Source organism: Canis lupus, chromosome 27 (assembly GCF_048164855.1).
Source record: "Canis lupus baileyi chromosome 27, mCanLup2.hap1, whole genome shotgun sequence".
Classification (NCBI taxonomy): Eukaryota; Metazoa; Chordata; class Mammalia; order Carnivora; family Canidae; genus Canis; species Canis lupus.
Window position 1 is genome coordinate 11958942 of NC_132864.1, and position 17367 is coordinate 11976308.

The window sequence follows — 17367 nt, forward strand, 5'->3', positions numbered from 1 at the left end:
GGTGGATGGCTCCCCACCCTGCTCCTGCTGGCCATGAGGACGGAGTCATGGAAACGTGTTTCTGCTCTTAGCGGGAAGAGTGCTGAGCTCATGAGGCAACCATGCTGATAAGCAAGCCTCCTGGAGTCTCTGTTTTGGGTTCGCGTGGCCTGCCCAAGACCCAAGGCTGGGCTGAACCCCGCTAACGCCCCGGATCCCTCTGGCCATGCCTGAAGCCCTGGAGGCTACTCTCTGCCTCCCTCTCTCCCCCAACAGCCCCACCCAGGGACGTATCCCTCCCTCCCCAAGCTGGGTCTGGCTCCACCCACTCTTCCTGCCTGAATGTCCAGCGTTCCATCCCCAAGGAGCAGCGGCTGTGGGCTGGGAGTCAGGACACCTGGTTTGTCATGCCCTGTGTGACCGAGGCTGGTCCCCCACCCTCAGAGCCAGGCTGGACTTAGGCCAGGCTGCTGACCTCTTCCTGGCTGGCCGCCTGCCACCCCTCCCTCCCTCTAGCCGTGGCCGTGCAGGCAAGATGCGTCAGAGCATGCCCTGGCAGCCACAGCCTCCCGGAAGGGCTGGCGGGACGGATGGGCCCCTCCTCGACCCCAGGTCCTGGCCGCCCGCCCACCACCCTCCTTCCCACCTGGCAACCCTGGTGTGGTGAGCTTGGCGTCCCCGGACAGGCCCAAGATGCATCTCGTCCTGGCCTCTGCCAGACGACCTTTGGAGAGAAAACCTATTCTGCTTTTACTTTCCGTCACCTTCTGCCAGCCAGGTCTGCCTGGGAGCTTTCTTGGCTGATGACCAGAGATAGTGGCTTTGATTGCAGAGCCTTGAGCTTGCCTGCCCTCCTCTGTCCCAGTTTCTGGAGAGGGTACCTGGGCACCTCGGGTGGGTTGGGGACTTCGGAAAGCCCCTTCCCTGGGGCCTCAGTTTTCTATAAGGTAGGTGTGGAATCCCCACTTTTGGGCTTACTGCGAGCATAATGGAGGTCATAGCAAAAACTGCAGCCTGGTGCCAGGCCCATACACACTAGGTTTGCTACCTTTGGGTCTGTTTTAGGAACACTGAAAGTTTACTCCAAGAGCAGGCTAGATTGTGGCTTCCACTGTGCCCCTGAAATTGTGAAAGCATCCCAACAGCAATTTACCTTTTATTTCTTTATTCCGTAAATGATTGACTGGGCACCAGTGTGTGCCGGACGCCCTTCTATGTGCGAGGGATGCTGGGAACAGTACAGATGAGTCCTGATGTCAGAGTTCTTCCCTTCTGGTGAGAGTGCCTAGTATGGAACAGAAACATTGAAAAAAAACAAAATAGCTGCTCTTATGATAAGTGGGTGATGGGAAGATTGGGGTGCTGGCCAGGGGCTGTGTGGGGAACAGTCAGGGAGGCCTCTCTGAGGAGGTGGCATGGGAGGGTGATCAGAGCCTATAGTGTGTGTGGGGGGGGAGGGTAGGAGGGAATAGCCAGTGCAAAGGCCCTGCGACTGTATGAGCTTATGTTCAGTAGAGGGCATAGAGGCCTGTGGCAGAGTGGAGTGAGGGAGAGGGCAGGAGAGGAAGTGACAGGTGGGCAGGGACCTGGCCCCACAGGGAGCAACATAACTACGTCTATGCAGACATTGTTCACAGCCAGCCTTCCATCACTCTCCAGCCCCAGTTGCAGCAGGGATGATCTCAGCCTGGTGATCATGGAGAAGCCAAGGAGAGCACTTAGCAGGCAGAGAGGTGTGCCCTGTTGCAGACCCAGGGTGTCCCCAGTCCCCCTCCCCCAGCCCTCCAGTGTGGGAAGAAAACCCACTGTGATTTTAAGATTGTGTGACCCACTCAGCCCCTGCTGCTCACGGTGCTTCATGTATGGTTGCTTAGAGGGCAGGGGGGTAACTGTTCTCATTCCCATTTTATAGATGGAGAAACCAAGGCCCATTGGTTTAGTCCTATAGCCAAAGGTGGGATTTGAACAGGAGCATGAGCCCTGAGCCACTCCCAGCTGTGTTGCCGGCCTCCCCTCTCCTCTTGGGTCACATGCCTGGTGCCAGGCTCCGAGAGCCCTGACCCGCCCGGGCCTCCCGAGAGGAAAATAAAAGCTGCTGTCTTCCAAGAAAACAAAGGAAAGAGAACAGGCAGGGCCATCCCAAGGAGGGCTCCTGGAGGCGGTGCTCACCAGCCACGGCTGCTGAAACAAGTGGGCAAGTGGGAGCCACGTCAGTGCTAAGTATCTTCCTGCTCCTTTGGGGTTCCAGACCCTAAGGCTTGCCAAGGACTTGAACCTACACCCTTGTTCTTGGATGCTGCCCTCTTACAGTGAGAGGTCGGGCTGGCATCAGGAGGCCACTCATAAATGGTGAAGTGCTGCACCATGATCCAAGGCCCACTGAGCTCCTGCCCTCACTCCATGGGGGACTCAGGAAACAGGAGTCTGGGTCTCTGCTGAGACTGGCTGCTTGCTGAAAGTGTTTGAGGGGCAGTCCCTGTTCCCTTCTTTCTGGTGTGGCTTGTCCCTCCCTGGGTGAGGAGCTGTGGGGAAACCAAGGCAGGGCTCAAACCCCAGGGAATGGCCCTCGTTGGCTGGCAATCAGGGTGGGACACAAACACTTCATTTCATATGTGTTATAAAAACATACTTATGCTGATATGAAATGTTACTTTTTAGCTTTAATGTGTATGTTTCACGGTAGTTTTGTATTTTTGTACACCTGTCCAATACAAAGTCCAATAGAACGTCATTCTTAGAACAGTGCAGTTAATCTCTTGATTTCCTGGCTAGCATATAGTACGTTCTTTATTTTCTTCTCATGACAGCTTTATGGAGCAATAATTCAGCTAGTGTACAATTCAGCCGTTCAGGTGTGCAGTTGAGCGGATTTGAGCCTGTTTAGAGGCGTGCGACCATCACTGCCGTTGAACTCCAGAACGTTTCCGTCACCCCAGAAAAAAAGCCTTTGCCCCTCAGCATCACTCCACGTTCCACCCCCAGCCCCTGGCCTCCACTCACCTCTCTTCCGTCTGCGGATTCTCTTCCGGATGTTTCATATCAATGGATTTGCATAACATGTGGCCTTTTGTGTCTGGCTGCTTTCACTTGGCATCTTGTTCTCAGGGTCCATCCATGGTGTAGCAGGTGTAGCTACTCATTCCTTTTTGTGGTTGAATCACAGTCCACTGTGTGAACAGACCGTGTGTTGGTCATCCTTTTATGCATGTTTGGGTATCTGGGTGCTTTCCTCCCATTGGCTACAGTGATGGTGCTGCTGCCATCCTGGTAAACAGGTTTTTCTGTGGGCCTGTGTTCTTGGTTCTTTTGGGCACACACCCAGGAGTGGGATTGTCAGGTCAGACAGTAACTGTGTTTTGCCTCTTGAGAACTGCCAGACTTCTTCCAAAGCGGCACAGTCATATTCATTTTTAAATTGAAGTTTACAAATGTGGGTTGGTTTAAATGGGTGCTGGAAGGCAGAGGGGAGGGGAGACCGCGTGTGGTGGCTGTTGAGGTAGGGTGGCAGCAGCAGGACAGCTGATGACATGAGTGTTTAGTCCCATTAGGAAGCGTGGGCCTGGAGGCCCAAGTGGAGGGGAGTGGGGAGGAATGGCCGCTACAGGAAAGGCCCTGAAACCCTCAGAGCATGAGCAGGGTGTGGAAGGCTGGAGAGGTGAGGGCGGGAGGGAGAGTGAGCAAGTGGGGAGGACCATAGAGGCCGGCCGAGCATGGAAAAGTCAGGATGACCTTCCCCTGTGCCCGGCCCTGCCTGCACGCCTTGGGTAGCCCCAGCAGGCAGCACCATGTCTGTCTTTGCTCAGCCAAGCGTGTGGCAGATGCGGGTGGGAGGCAGGTACCCACAGGACAGCCTGTCATGGCCATGGCTCGGCAGCCCCACCACCATAGAGAGTGGAGGGCACCTAGGCCCCAAGTCAAGTGTCTGCCCTGCTCCATCCACAGGAAAGAGGCATGTTGTCCTCATCACGGGGGTATGGCACCAGCTGCTGGGTTGCAGAGTGGCTTGAGCCACATCCTGGTTGTCACAGCTCTAACCTGGAAGGCAGTGGCTATGGCTTACAGTCTACACATGGAATGACCCAGTATGATCGAAGCACACAACAGGGGTATGCCAACAGGACCTTCTGGCTTGGGGGACCCAGCCTTAGCTTGGCCCTCTGGGTGAATCCCAGCCCATGGCCGATGCCCTCATGCACCGTGTTTGGTCATCTGTGGCATCCTGCAGGCAGACACTGGATCCTGGGTCTCTGTGCTCCGCAAGCATAGCACCAGGTCTGTTGTGTGTTCAGCAAGTACAGATCGTAGGAGAGAGTCAAGAACTAGGCAGGAACCTGGCAGCCCCAGTGGGTGGTTGAGGGTCTGAGGCTGGGGCAGATTGAGCTCCTGCCTTGGAGACCTCATGCCAACTAGGGAGCCAGATGGGATTTGGAGCAAGTTGCTGTGCCCAATACTCTGGGATTTCCTAGAAATCCCTGAAGACATCCTGAAGGAAGTGACACCCGTGAACAGCTCAGGAGCCACCCCGCAGGGTAGGCTCTGCCCAGGTGCAGCCCTCAATGGGAGGGACCCTTCCCCTGGTATCTGCTTCGGCCCCACTGTGTGCCCTGTCCTGGTGCCCAGCTCTGCATGTCCACAGCAGATGGATGTGACCTCGTTTTGGGGAACCCAGTGCTCACAGGCCTGGTTCAGCTCATGGCCATATTTTTCGCTAATAGGTAGACAGTTTTATTGCTGACCAACCCTTCCACACAAAGCCTGCAGTCTACCTGCTTTAAGCTCTTATGTAAATGGTAAGATTCTAGTTAGTGGAGCATTCTGGCTAAGTGGGTAGGTTTCTGTCCTCTGGTAAGTGGGATCCACTCAACTCCATGCCCTGGTGCCTGAGCCCCTCACACTCGGGTGATGAATAATCTCTCTGAATCTCTTAAGCTCACCAAACCTTAATCTAGTTGATTCTTTGGCTTTCCCGTAGCTTCCAAAGGGCTTTGCATGGTGCAGGCCCGAAGTCTGGGCTTCCCTGGGATTTTGCCTGCTGTGGGCTCTCTCAGAGGAGTGTTTGATCCTGGCCTGGGCCTTTGGGCTGCGGTTGGAACGGATCTCAGCTCCTCATGGAGCCAGCAGAGACCAGAGGAAGGAGGGAGGGAGGAGTCCCCTTCCCCCTGGTCCCCACCCAGAGTCCTGGTTGATATCCTCTGCCAGGTGACCCTGGACAATTGCCTCCCTTCTGGCAGTCCTTCCAGCCCGGTTATATAGGGCTGGAGCCAGGAGAGGCCAGCTGTGAGCCTATGGGCTGACCCTTGTCTTTCCCTCAGGCTGCTGTCACCGCGGCCCAGCCTCCTCACCCCGACCAGTGACGCCAGGGCCAATGCCTCACCCCAGAAGCCTCTGGACCTGAAGCAGCTGAAGCAGCGGGCAGCTGCCATACCCCCAATTGTGAGTGCCCAGGCACCCCCCTCCCACACCCCAGGACTCCTGCCAAGGAAGGCCACAGCCTCTGTGCCCCCCGCCCTTCCCCTCTGGTTCAATAAGGCAGTATATCAGGGCAGGTGCACAGTTCCATGGGGGTGGAGGTGGGCAGCACCTGCAGCCTCCCTCTCCTCAGCTCTTCCCAGCAGCCTCCTGTTTGCTGGCAAAATCCCCATGGAGATGAGGCAGGAACAGCTCCAGAGAGCTGGCAGTCGTGTAGGGTGGGGCCCTGGAGGAACCAGGGAACTTGTGGCCCACAGGGCTGCCTTCTACCCTTCCAGCAGGGTACCCCTGCTGGCCCTTGGAGCTGGAGTGGCCCTGCCCAACCCTGCCTCCCAAGGGTTCTCCAGAGCTCCCCCAGACCAGGGAAGGCAGGAGATCTCCTGGCTGTCACAGCACCGTGGGGAGAAGGGTGGGGTCCCACCCACCCATTCAGAACATGATGCCCTTTGAGGAGGCCTTCCAGAAGAATCTCCAGGCTACATGAGCAGCCCCTTGGAGGAGCCCTTTCCTCTCTGAGGAAGTGTTCCTGGGCTTCCCAAGTACAGCTGGGGGCTGCGGGCTGAGGGGCTCTCTGAGTGAGGGGCACAGTGTGAGCTAGGCTATACTGGCAGCTCCCAGGGCTGGGTCAATCCCCATCTCTCTCAGACCCACAGGGTCCTAGAGCCTGGGCTCCCTACTAGGTAGCTGAGATGCGCGGCCACATCCTACACACTTTGTGCAAAGACCTACCTTCCTGTCTCCTAAGCCATGTGCTCTTGGCTACCTCACTGCCATCCATGGCTTTCAGGCTTCTCGTGTGCAGGGGGCCTGGAAGGCTATTCTCGATCTCTGTGCCTCATGGAAGGCCTGTTAAGATATTCACGTCTCCCACTTCTCTCAGCAGGTCACCAAAGTCCACGAGCCCCCCCGGGAGGATGCAGCTCCCCCTGCTCTGCCACCACCACAGCCCTTGCAGCCAGAGAACGACACCCCCCAGCAGCCCAGCAGCAGCCCTCGAGGCAAAAGCAGGAGCCCTGTGCCTCCTGCCGACAAGGAGGGTGAGTGTGTGCCCGTGGCCACGGCGGTGAGTAGGGGTATGACAGTGATGAGGGGTAAGGGGTGTCTATGCATCCACAGCAGCCATGGCAGACTTGAAGCAGAGAATGGCAGGGCAGGCCAGCTGAAACAGGCAGGTGGAGGGGAAGAAGGCAGGGCATGGGGGGAACCACAGTGAATCTGAGGACTCCTGCTCTTCCTAACGTAGGCACATACTGGCTTTAGCCAAGTCACCATGGGGCAGAACAGGCCTGCCTCTGTGCTTCCAGGGAAGCCAGAAATCCATGTTCTCACCTGAGATGTGGTTTTTTAATGTTGGCAACTTTAAAACATTTTCAAAAGTATTGTATATACACGTACATACGTCTGTGACTCAGGCTCTGATTCCATGTGATTCAGCCCACACATGAGCTTCTAGAATCATGCATAAGGCTCAGTGCCCAGCTGGCAGCAACTCTGGGGCCTGGGCAGGAAGCACTGCCCCCTCGAGGTCTCATCCTGACCTTATTCTAGGCCGAGGTCACTGGGTTCACTGGGGAGCCCGTGGGGTAATTCCCTGAGCAGCTGTGTTGTAGCAAGTGCCCAGGGCATGCTTTATTTTTGCCACGTGAAGCTCAAGGTCAGGAGACAGGTAAGCAGGGTTTCTTGTTCTCTGGATGTTCTGTCTCTGCCTCCCTTTCCCCACTGGACCCAAGAAGTTCCAGGCCTGTGTCCCCAAAGAGGCACCCTCCCAGAGCAGCCTGGCATGCCACATGTGCCGTGTGCATCATGGGTGTCGGGCGCTGGTCCTCCAGAGACTCCCCCACACTGGGCTAACCTAGGCTTCTACTAGCTGCTCTAGGGGTATAAGGACAACAGGACCCCAGCCCCCTCCCTGAGCAGCACAGTGCCAGTGCCATCTGCGCACCCCCTTCTTGGGTAGAGCAGCCCTTCTCTAGAAAGCCAGGCTGGCCCTTGGCCACAGGCCTCTTGAGGGGGGTGCTGCTTACCTGTGTGAGGACAAAGAGGAAGGCTGTCCCTGAAGGAAGATGGCTCCACGCTTCCCACAAGTGACACAGGCCTGCCAGATATTCCCTGTTTCATCAGCCTGCCCTCTTGCCTCCCTGTGGCCGCTTCCACCTGCTGCAGGAAGTCTCAGACGCCACCCACATGGGTGGCCATGCATCCTGGCCAGCACACAGACTGTCTTGTGGCCACTGGGCCAGGACATTTGTTGAACACCTGCGATGGCCAAGTCGTATGCTAAGCGGTGGGGGTTCAGGAGTGAGCAGGATGAAGTCTTTGATTCAGGGAGCTCTTTCTCTAATTGAGAAGGATATTAAGCCAGGATACATACAAAGGAAGCAAGATGACTTTAGATTTGTTCATGCAATTAAAATAGAACAAAGCAGGGTGAGGAGGGGTCTCTGTGGAGATAATGAGTCAGTCATGGGAAGATATAGGGGAAGGGCATTCCAGACAGTGGAAATAGCATGCGCAAAGGCCCTGGGGGTAGGGATAAGCTTGGTGTGTTTCGGGAGCTTCCAGAAGGTCGCTGTGGCTGTGGAAAGGGTAAGATGGAGAGTCAAGGAGGGAAATGGGGACCCATGATTGTGTAAAGCCTCGTAGGCCATAGTTTTTGTCTCAGGTGTGGGAGAAGCCTTGTCAGAGGAATTTTAATATATTTGTGTTATGGGGGATAATCTGATTTTTATTTTGGAAAGATCTCTCTCTCTCTCTCTCTCTCTCTCTGGTCATTGTTGAGGGTAAGGGCTACAGGGAGTCGTGGGCAGATGGAGGAGGCCACAGTGCTATTCCTGACCAGCTGTGGTGGCAGCCTGGACTGCAGGGGTGACCATGGAGGTAGGGAGGAAGGGGGAGCACTAGGAGTCTGTTTCAGAGGCAGAGCCTGTGGGGTCTGTGGATGGTCTCATGTGGGGATGAGGGCAGGGCGTGTGCCTTCTCTAAGGACCCTGCCAGCCCCCCATACTAGGACCAGGACACCTCGTGGTAGGGATGGGGTTTGCTGGACAAGAGCGAAGTATGGCTCTGGAGGACATTCCAGGCTTGGGGCACCAGCCCAGGGGTTTGCTGTGTAATGATGCCTGGGGCCCAAACAGTTCTGGCCAGTGTCAGATGTGAGCAGGGCTAGGCAGCCCGTGGGTGGCTGGGCACCACTCAGGGCCAGCCAGGACCTGCTGGGACAGACCATAGACCCTGTCCTGGGAGAAAGTGAGCTGCCACCAGTGGTTTCTGAGTCTAGCCAAGGGTTGTGCCTTTTCCTGGAATGGCTCCCCACAGTAGACAGTGCCCCTGGCATCAGGTGCTGTGTGCTTTTCTCATGTGGTCTGGGTTGCTGCTCAGTGCCTGTAGGCACATGTGTGAACTTGACACCCAGCACTACCTCTCTGGTCTCTCAGGAGCCTTCCCTGCTGCCTGGCTCTTGCATGGAGCAGCTCAGCCAAGCCAGTCGCTCAGCTCCCCTGGGGGCCAGCTGGAGGAACAGGTTGTCTCTCCAGGCTCTCGGCCTCCTGCCCAGCCTGGCCCAGCCGCAGATTTCCCTTCCAGCACTGGAGCCCACCCCCGCCCGGCACAGCCCAAGCTGAGCTGCAGAAAGCATCCGAGGTGCACATAGGATCGGGCAGCTGGACAGGCAAGGCCTGGGTGTTCACGGCAGGCCCTGTGGGGGCGCCTCTTTGAGGGGCTGTGGAATCCCTCCACTGACTTGTTCTCTGCACCTGTGACCCTCTCTTGTGGGCTGCTCATTTCACCAGGGCATAGGCCCGGGGGGCGGGGTGGGTGGTGGTGGTAGGGGGGGATGACGACTCAGTCTCTCTTAGGAGAGAGGGAAGATCTGGAGAATGCACGCCTCCACTGCCACCTGCTGTGCCCACAGCAGGCATCACTAATCGATGCTAACACTCTGCTGCCATACCTCGTTGGGCTTTCAGAACCTCCCTCTGTCATCTGGAGGTGGCCCAAGAGATGACACCTTCCTACTATTCCTGTCCCAGGAGTTAGAGAGTTCTGGTGTTTCCAAGTTATGTCTCCTGCCTGATTTCTCAGCCAGTTCTCAAGGGAGAGGTCCAGAGCTTGGGGCAGATTTCAGTAGAGTGGGAGGCGAGGGGCAGGGGGAAACGCCATGATGGTGGACCTGAGTCCCTGGCCTTCGGTCTACACGGTGTACCTAGGCCTGAGAATCTGGGGCCAGTGGTAGTTCATCTTCCTGTGGGCAGGGCATCTAGTGAAGGCTAAGATCACAGTCTATAGCCTGATTGCCTGGGCTCGAAGCTCCCTCCCTTGCCAGCTGTGGGCCTTTGACCAGGTGACCTCAACTCTCCTGGCCTTGGTTTTCCCATCTGTAAAATGGGGATGATGGTAGTTCTGTTTAGGGTGTAGTGAGGATAAACAAGTCGGTGCACACAAGCACTTGGAGAAGTTCTGGCCCATGGGAGGCTCTGGGAGGGTATTACCTTCCTGTCATGTTTTCTGCAGCTACACAGGCCAAGAAGTTGAGCATTCAAATCCTGACTTGGCCAGATGTTTGCTGGTGACCTTACAAAACTCCATTGATGTGTCTGTACCTATTTCTCTCTCTGTATGACAGATCTGGTAACAGTCTCTTTCTCACAAGCCTACTAATAAGCTAAGGAGGCTCCTTGGGTCCACGCTGGTAGGATGCTTAGCACAGTGCCTGACACATAGTACATGTTCAACAAATAGGCTGCCATGGTGGTGGTAGTTCTCCAGAGTGGACCCCTGGCCACCCCTCCTGCCAGGGTGTACGTACCCTAGAAAGCCTTCATCATTGTGTACAGGCCAACCAGCTTTTTCTAGAGAGAGCTGGACAGTAAATATTTTAGACTTAATGGGCCAGACAGTCTGCTGCAACTGCTTAGCTCTGCCATAGACAATAAATAAATGGGCGGACACAACCATGCTCCAGAACAAGTGTCTGTACAAAAGCAGGCAGCAGGCCCTGTGCCACCGGTTGCCAGCCCCTGCTTTGGAGGTTTGTCCACGGCCCCTTGCTTGCCTGGCACACTGGAACTGAGAAGCTCCCGAGGATCTCAAAGGCTGCCAAGAACCCCAGCCCAGAGACACATTCCTGTGCCAGGCAGAATATCACAAGGGCTCAGGGCAGTGCCAGGCTGCAGACTTGGTGGGCTCCCAACATAGACCCCTACTACTCTTGGCCCAGACCCCATTCTCACCCCAGGCCAGTACTGTGGGCACAGAGGGCCTTGGTTGAGCAGGGGTGGCCAGGGCCGTTGGGTCCCTGAGGGCTGGCCAAGGATGGCTGACTGCCCTGCCTCGTCCTCTCAGCAGAGAAGCCTGTGTTCTTCCCGGCCTTTGCACCCGAGGGCCAGAAGCTGCCCACGGAGGCCCCATGCTGGACGTCAGGCCTGCCCTTCCCTGTGCCCCCTCGTGAGGTGATCAAGGCCTCCCCGCACACCCCTGACCCTTCGGCCTTCTCCTACGCCCCACCTGGTGAGTAGCTTGGCCCACGCGTGGGCTCTTCAGCTGCCATGCTGAGTCAGCCAGCACAGTGCCAACTATTTGCACTGGTTTTGAACTACATGTAAAAGGATCTTAGAGTGTGATGGGACCCAATGAGAGGGATGGTTTGGTCTATGAAAGAAAAGATCTGTTGAGATTTGAGAAATTTGCAGGACTAGGATTGAAGCCACTGGCAATAGGGAGCCATAGGAGGTGCTTGAGCTGGTGAGGGGTAGCCCAAGAGTGGGGGGGCTCTGTCTTCTACCAGTGATGTAGAGCTAAAGAATGGATACATGGAAAGAAAAGCCTGGGGAGACCACAAGCACCAGGTCAGATGAAACTGAAAGCTGAGTCAGAGATTAAGACTTTCTGGGAGCAGTGGAGAGCCATGGAAGGTTCACAGCAGCGGGGAGGATGTGAACCAGAAGACTTCAGAAAGATCCCTTTGGTTCCTGGGAAGGAAATGGGTAGTGGCTGGGGCAGGGCAGAGGTAGGGTAGTGGGTAAAGTGGGAACAGGGAGACCAATTAAAGGGTCTGGGCCAGAGGTGAGGGGCTTGGGCCAGGGACCAGGCTATTACAGGGTGGAGGGAGGCTTCTGAGTGTGGCATCTGAACCAAAGACACAGCAACTCATCAGGACAGAGATGGGAGGAGCAGCAGAGGGGCATGTGTGGACAGGAAGCTGCCTGGGCGGGGGGGGGTCTGTCTGGCAGGGGCATGACCGTTGCTGGGGCCCCATGATGGACACATGTGTGCCCTACAGGTCACCCACTGCCTCTGGGCCTCCACGACAGTGTCCGGCCCGTCCTGCCACGCCCACCCACCATCTCCAACCCGCCGCCCCTCATCTCCTCTACTAAGCACCCCAGCGTCCTTGAGAGGCAGATGAGTGCTATCTCCCAGGTGAGGCGGGAGGGTTAGCACCCCCACCCCCCAGGAGCATCTGTGTGGCCTGTTGCCCAGAGAATAGCCCCTTCCTCTTTTAGGGGTTCGGTCTTTCCATCTATAAAGTGGGGGCATTGGAAGCAATGATAGCCAGGAGGGAACTGGGCCCTCAAGGGGCCAGGGTCACCTCTCTGCCCAGCACTGCTGGAGTGTGAGCTGGCTGGAGCTTGCTTCTGGCACTTAGGACCTTGGGACTCTGGGGTAGTCAAGAGCATGGGCTGTACAGCCAGACTGTGTAGCCTTGGGCAAGTTACAGAATCTTTCTGTGCCTCGGTTTCCGCTCTGTGAAATTGAAGATTGAATGCACTAGACACATAGCATGTGGTGAGCCTGTCTGGGACTATCTGCCCCTTCGCCCCCCTGACCTATCCACCTGTGTGGTGAGGGATGGGGGCGAAGTATCCACTCTGTCCAAGACCACATGTATGCACCATTTCCTTTAAACCATACCAGGTCATGATGGCCACTTCACAGGTGAGGGGATCAAGGCTCAGGAGAGCCAGGGACTTGTCCATGATCACTCAGCTGAGCAGCTCCTCTGACCTGCATGTGATTCTGAGGTTCCCCTCCTCTTAGGCTCTTGTGGAAGGGGATGTCAGGGCACTCTGGCTGGGCTTGGGCATGTGGTAGAGGGACTGAGGGGGCCCCTGTGACCCCAGGACCTCTGCCCCTCACAGGGAATGTCAGTGCAGCTCCATGTCCCATACTCCGAGCACGCCAAGGCTCCTGTGGGCCCCATCACCATGGGGCTGCCCCTCGCCATGGACCCCAAGAAGCTGGGTAAGGATCTGGGCCCTCTACCTGGATGGCCCAGGCTTGGCTTTAGCTGTCCGTATTGGGGGCATGAGGGAAGGCAGCTTGGCCCCTGGGACTGTGGCCTGAACTTGAGGGGAGGGTGGCACTCCAAATCCCTGGCACTGCTGGACCTCAGCCCCTGGGTAGGATTAGGTGGGGGCCCTCCCTCCAAGTCTGTACCCTAGTGGTGTGTGGCTCACTGCTCTTGCCCATCCCCAGCGCCCTTCAGCGGAGTGAAGCAGGAGCAGCTGTCCCCACGGGGCCAGGCTGGGCCACCGGAGAGCCTGGGGGTACCCACAGCCCAAGAGACGTCTGTGCTGAGAGGTGAGGGCATGAGGGGTGGGCATGAGGCCTGGAGTCTGCCCTACATCCCCAACAGCTGCCCCTCAGCTCTTTGGAGAAAGGTTGAGACAGGAACAGGATCTTTTATCCAGAATCTGCTGAACACTGTCCGTTCCCAGAGGATCCCAAAGCTTATCTTCATAATTGTTCACCCATTTAGGGGCATGGGGTCTTCTGCACCGAGACACCAAGGGGGTCTTGTGGGTCACCAGGAGCACGGTCAGGGTGGCTTTTAGGACTGGGACCTGGGAAGGGGCTGCAGACACCCTTTATGCCCTATGTCTCTTGTCTTTTAGGGACGTCCCTGGGCTCGGTTCCAGGAGGAAGTATCACCAAGGGCATTCCCAGCACGCGGGTGCCTCCTGAGAGCCCCATCACGTACCGCGGCTCCATCACCCACGTAGGTGTCCTGGGCCACTGCTTGAGGGCTGGGGGAGGCCCAGCGGGCAGCATCTCCAGACGCAGCCCTGACCGCAGGCAGAGCAGTGGGCTAGCCCATCTCTTCCCTCTGGCATCACTTTGTGGCACCTGTCCTGATGGATGGGGTGATGTCCTGGGGATGGCAACTCATGGTCATTTCTCTTGTGTACTCGGAGCCAGCACTTGAAGTGCTGAACAAAACACAAAACTCACTACTCCCAAGGAGCTGGCAGGGTAGCAGAGGGCAGTAGACAGGGGGAAAACTGCACAGATGGCTTCAGGGTACCCAGGGCTTCAAATTTAGTAAAATACTGAGATTAAGAATGCTTGGGGCCAGCTCGGCCACACAGGTTAGTGGGGAGACTTGTGGAGGATGAGCCCCACAGGCATCTCAGGGAACAACATTCCCGGTTCGGGGAACGGCATATGGGAGTGTCTCTGGCTTGCACAAGGATCAGTGAGAGGCTGTGGTGTCTGGAGCATGAACAGAGCTCCTTGGGGTGTCGGGGTGTCAGTAGGCAGGTGCTCTGCACTTGGGCCACACTGTGGCCCATCGTGTGCTGTCATTATCCTCCCCTTTTGTGACTTAAGTCCCAGAAAACAAAGAGGTTTGTTCTTGTGCCAGCCTTGACCTTGTGGTGTTGGCAGCCTGAGGGCTAGAGGCAAGCGTTCTAGCCCTACTTACCTCTGCAGCAGGGAGTGCCTAACGACATCTGCCCCGTCCCTGTCCCCGGGTTTGCAGAGGGAGCTGATTGGAAGGCCCTCCGGTGTTAGGGTTGGGGGGATCAGTTCTCCACTTGACAGAGGTCGGGGTGGGGGAGGGGTGTGGAGTGGGGCCTCCCCGTGCCCCTGGGATCATTTAACCCTCTCCTCCCTGGCTAGCGAGCAGGAAGTGGGGTCCTGAGCAGCCTGGGCTTTCTTTTCCTTTCCCTTCTACCCAGCTCCAGACAAGACACTTTACACTGGCACAGAGTCCATGCTATTGCAGCTCATTTTAGAGATAAGAAGAGCGAAGCTCAGAGATTAGACCCGAGGTCACATAGCTAGTAAGTAATGGACTCAGTTTTGTGCCAAATGCATCTGGCTCTCGAATGCCGTGTCAGAGGGCGAGGAGCTAAGACACAGATGTGTGCATGCCCAGAAGTACATGCTCAGACATACTTGCATACAGAGACAGGCACACACATGGATATAATGCAGGTGCACTCACATGTACAGGGCATATGGACAAACAGACACATGGGCTCACCAACACAAAGACACATGGACAGGAGCAGTCACGCACGCACAGCACACCCTGCCCCACCCACACGCACGTTTGTGGTGGAGCTTCAGGCCATAGGCTGGCCTGTAGTGAGGTGTGTTTGAGCCCAGTGGCCTCAGATCACACCACAGAGGAGAAAGCTGTAGATTTTGAAATAACAGGCTTTGGGAGGCTGTTTCCTCAGCTTCGCTGAGTGCAAAGAACAGGTACCTGGGGCAAAAGTCAGGCCAGGGTGTTCAGGTCTCAGCTGTGCTGCACACTTGCTGAAGCAGGGAGCAGTCTTCCTGCCTCGGTTTCCCCTCTAGTAAAAGTACTCCTCACTGTTTCTTTTCTTGTGGAGTTTCTTTTCTTGTGATTGAATGGTTGACATGTGCAGGCCCTAGACACCCGTCCACCCCAGGTTTCCAGGCAACTATTACCCACACCATCTCAGTCACTTGCACCCCTTCGATTGTCTTTGGCGCAGAGGGTGGCAGCTGCCCAAATGCATGAGAGTCAGACTTTCCCACAGCCTGGCCACCGGGTGGTGATGAAATCATGCCCGGACCACACACGTGTGCAGACAGACGCATACATCTGCAACCCCAGCGGGCACTGGCAGGCAGGGATCGCGATATCCCCCCGGAGGCTCCAGGAAGCCCCAGCACTGTGCTCCCCCAGTGTTACCCCCACCCTGGGAGTGATGCTCGCTGGGGCCCACCCTATGAGGCTGCAAGCTCTTGTCCCTGAAACAGGCCTCAGGCAAACAGTGTCCACACTCACACAAGTCTGTCCAGTGTATTGTCCCCAGGGGCAGGGTCTGCAGTCCTTCAGGTTTCTGTCCTCTGTTGGAGTAGGAGAGCACCTGTAAACAGTGTAGCCTGAGGACACGGACCACCTTCAGCCCCAGCAGGAGAGCCCCTCCCCATCATCCCCTGTGCTATTTGGTAAGCCACTACTCTCCGCAGTATGTACCCCATTCTGACAACACCCAGTGCTGGTATCAGCTGCTTCCAGAGGGGATGTCACTGCCGTGTCCTCCTATTTTGCCCCTGGACTGCCGCCCAGTGATCGCCTGTTTACACTACAGTGTGCACAGTCATTTCAGAGTGTGGCAGGGCGCCCGTGTGCATTTAGAGGCTCTTGCTGTTATCCTTGCAAATCAAGGTCTGCAGCAAAAGCCCAAGGGGTTGCCGGTTGTTGCCCTTCCCCCCCAGGGGGATGTTTCTCAGCAGAGGAGTTCCCACGGGGAGACTGGTTGGGCTTCACTGGTCCAGGGTTTGGCACACAGTAGGACCCCACATCTGTGAAAAGGCCTGTGGAATCACAGACCTCTTGACTTGGGGGACAGCTTATCTGTGCCAAGTGCCTTTGAGAATTGCACATGCAGAGATTATTTCCATTCTGTAGATGTACAGATGTCCAGGCTCAGAGAGGCAGAGTGACTTGACAGAAGTCACACAGCAACTCCCTGGTAAAGCCACTGTTTGCCATCCAGCCATCTGACTCCACACTCTGTTCTGATCCCTGTGCTCGTGTTCTTGAAAATTGCCTAAGGCAGGATGCTACTTCACATGGCTGCTTTCTCTCTGCTTGAATACCTCCCCTTGTGGGGAGCCCACACAAGGCAGTGGTTCTCCACTGAGGGTAGTTTTGCCTCCTGGGGGACATTAGGCAATGTCTAAGGACATCTTTGATGGTCACACTTTGGGAAGGGGGCAGATTGGGGTGCACAGTGCAGCTCTGACGTCCAGTAGGTGCAGGCCAGGGATGCTGCTAAACGTCCTGCGATGCCTAGAACAGCGCCCTACAACAAAGAATCAACTGGCCCCACATGGCATAGTGTCGAAGGGGAGAAACCCTGGTTTGGGGAAGTGGGGGTGCGTGGTGCACATTCACAGGCATAGCACGGGAGCCAAATTAGCAGGGGTGAGTAGTGAAACATTAGGGCTCTGAGGACAGGCAGGAACCGACTCCAGAGCTGCACTGCCTGGGTTCCAGTTTTGCCCCTGGATGGAGTCACCTAACCATTAAGTGCCTCAGTTTCCCCCTCTGAAACAGGCATAACAATAGCCTTAGGGTGATTGCCAGGATTAAATTAGTTAATATATATAAGGTGCTCCTAGTGGTTCCTGTGACACTGTGGGCACTCTGTAAGTTGCGACATGCTGGTGTCCTGTGTGGTTGCGGTCCACTGGGCCTGGTCTCCCCCCCTCTGAAGCAGCACATGTATGAACACGTGCACTGGTAGAGCTGGCACGTGTGAACGTGTGTGTGTGTGTGTGTGTGTGTGTGTGTGTATGTGGAGGTACACGTGTATGTAAGCTGGTCACGCCCACGTCGTGCTTGGGGAGTGTTGGGGTCCCTGGGTGGAGCCTGCCGGGTGCTCACCCCCTCTGTGCCTCCAGGGCACTCCAGCTGATGTCCTGTATAAAGGCACCATCACCAGGATCATCGGTGAAGACAGCCCCAGTCGCCTGGACCGCAGCCGGGAGGACAGCCTGCCTAAGGGCCACGTCATCTACGAGGGCAAGAAGGGCCACGTCTTGTCCTACGAGGGTGAGTCCATCCTAGTGTTCCCAGCCTCAAGGAGCTGGCGGTGGCAGCCTGGGGGCCAGCAAGGCCTGTGCCTTCCTTCTTCCCATCCACAGGAGTCTTCA

At 56.4% G+C, this 17367-nt stretch overlaps 1 protein-coding gene across 34 annotated transcripts in view; it reads left to right on the forward strand.

Moving 5' to 3' along the window:
* The window catches only part of NCOR2 (nuclear receptor corepressor 2), a 211475-nt gene that overhangs the window by 172013 nt on the left and 22095 nt on the right, over positions 1-17367 (forward strand). For 26 of the 34 annotated variants that reach the window (XM_072802173.1, XM_072802172.1, XM_072802174.1 and 23 more), the window contains 8 exons: positions 5292-5412; positions 6329-6485; positions 10789-10953; positions 11726-11865; positions 12585-12687; positions 12922-13026; positions 13341-13444; positions 17116-17266. In XM_072802173.1, coding sequence (XP_072658274.1) covers positions 5292-5412; positions 6329-6485; positions 10789-10953; positions 11726-11865; positions 12585-12687; positions 12922-13026; positions 13341-13444; positions 17116-17266 — 1046 coding nt within the window. The remainder of the gene's footprint in view (positions 1-5291; positions 5413-6328; positions 6486-10788; positions 10954-11725; positions 11866-12584; positions 12688-12921; positions 13027-13340; positions 13445-17115; positions 17267-17367) is intronic. The other 8 variants (XM_072802176.1, XM_072802183.1, XM_072802204.1 and 5 more) reach the window with 3 other exon arrangements.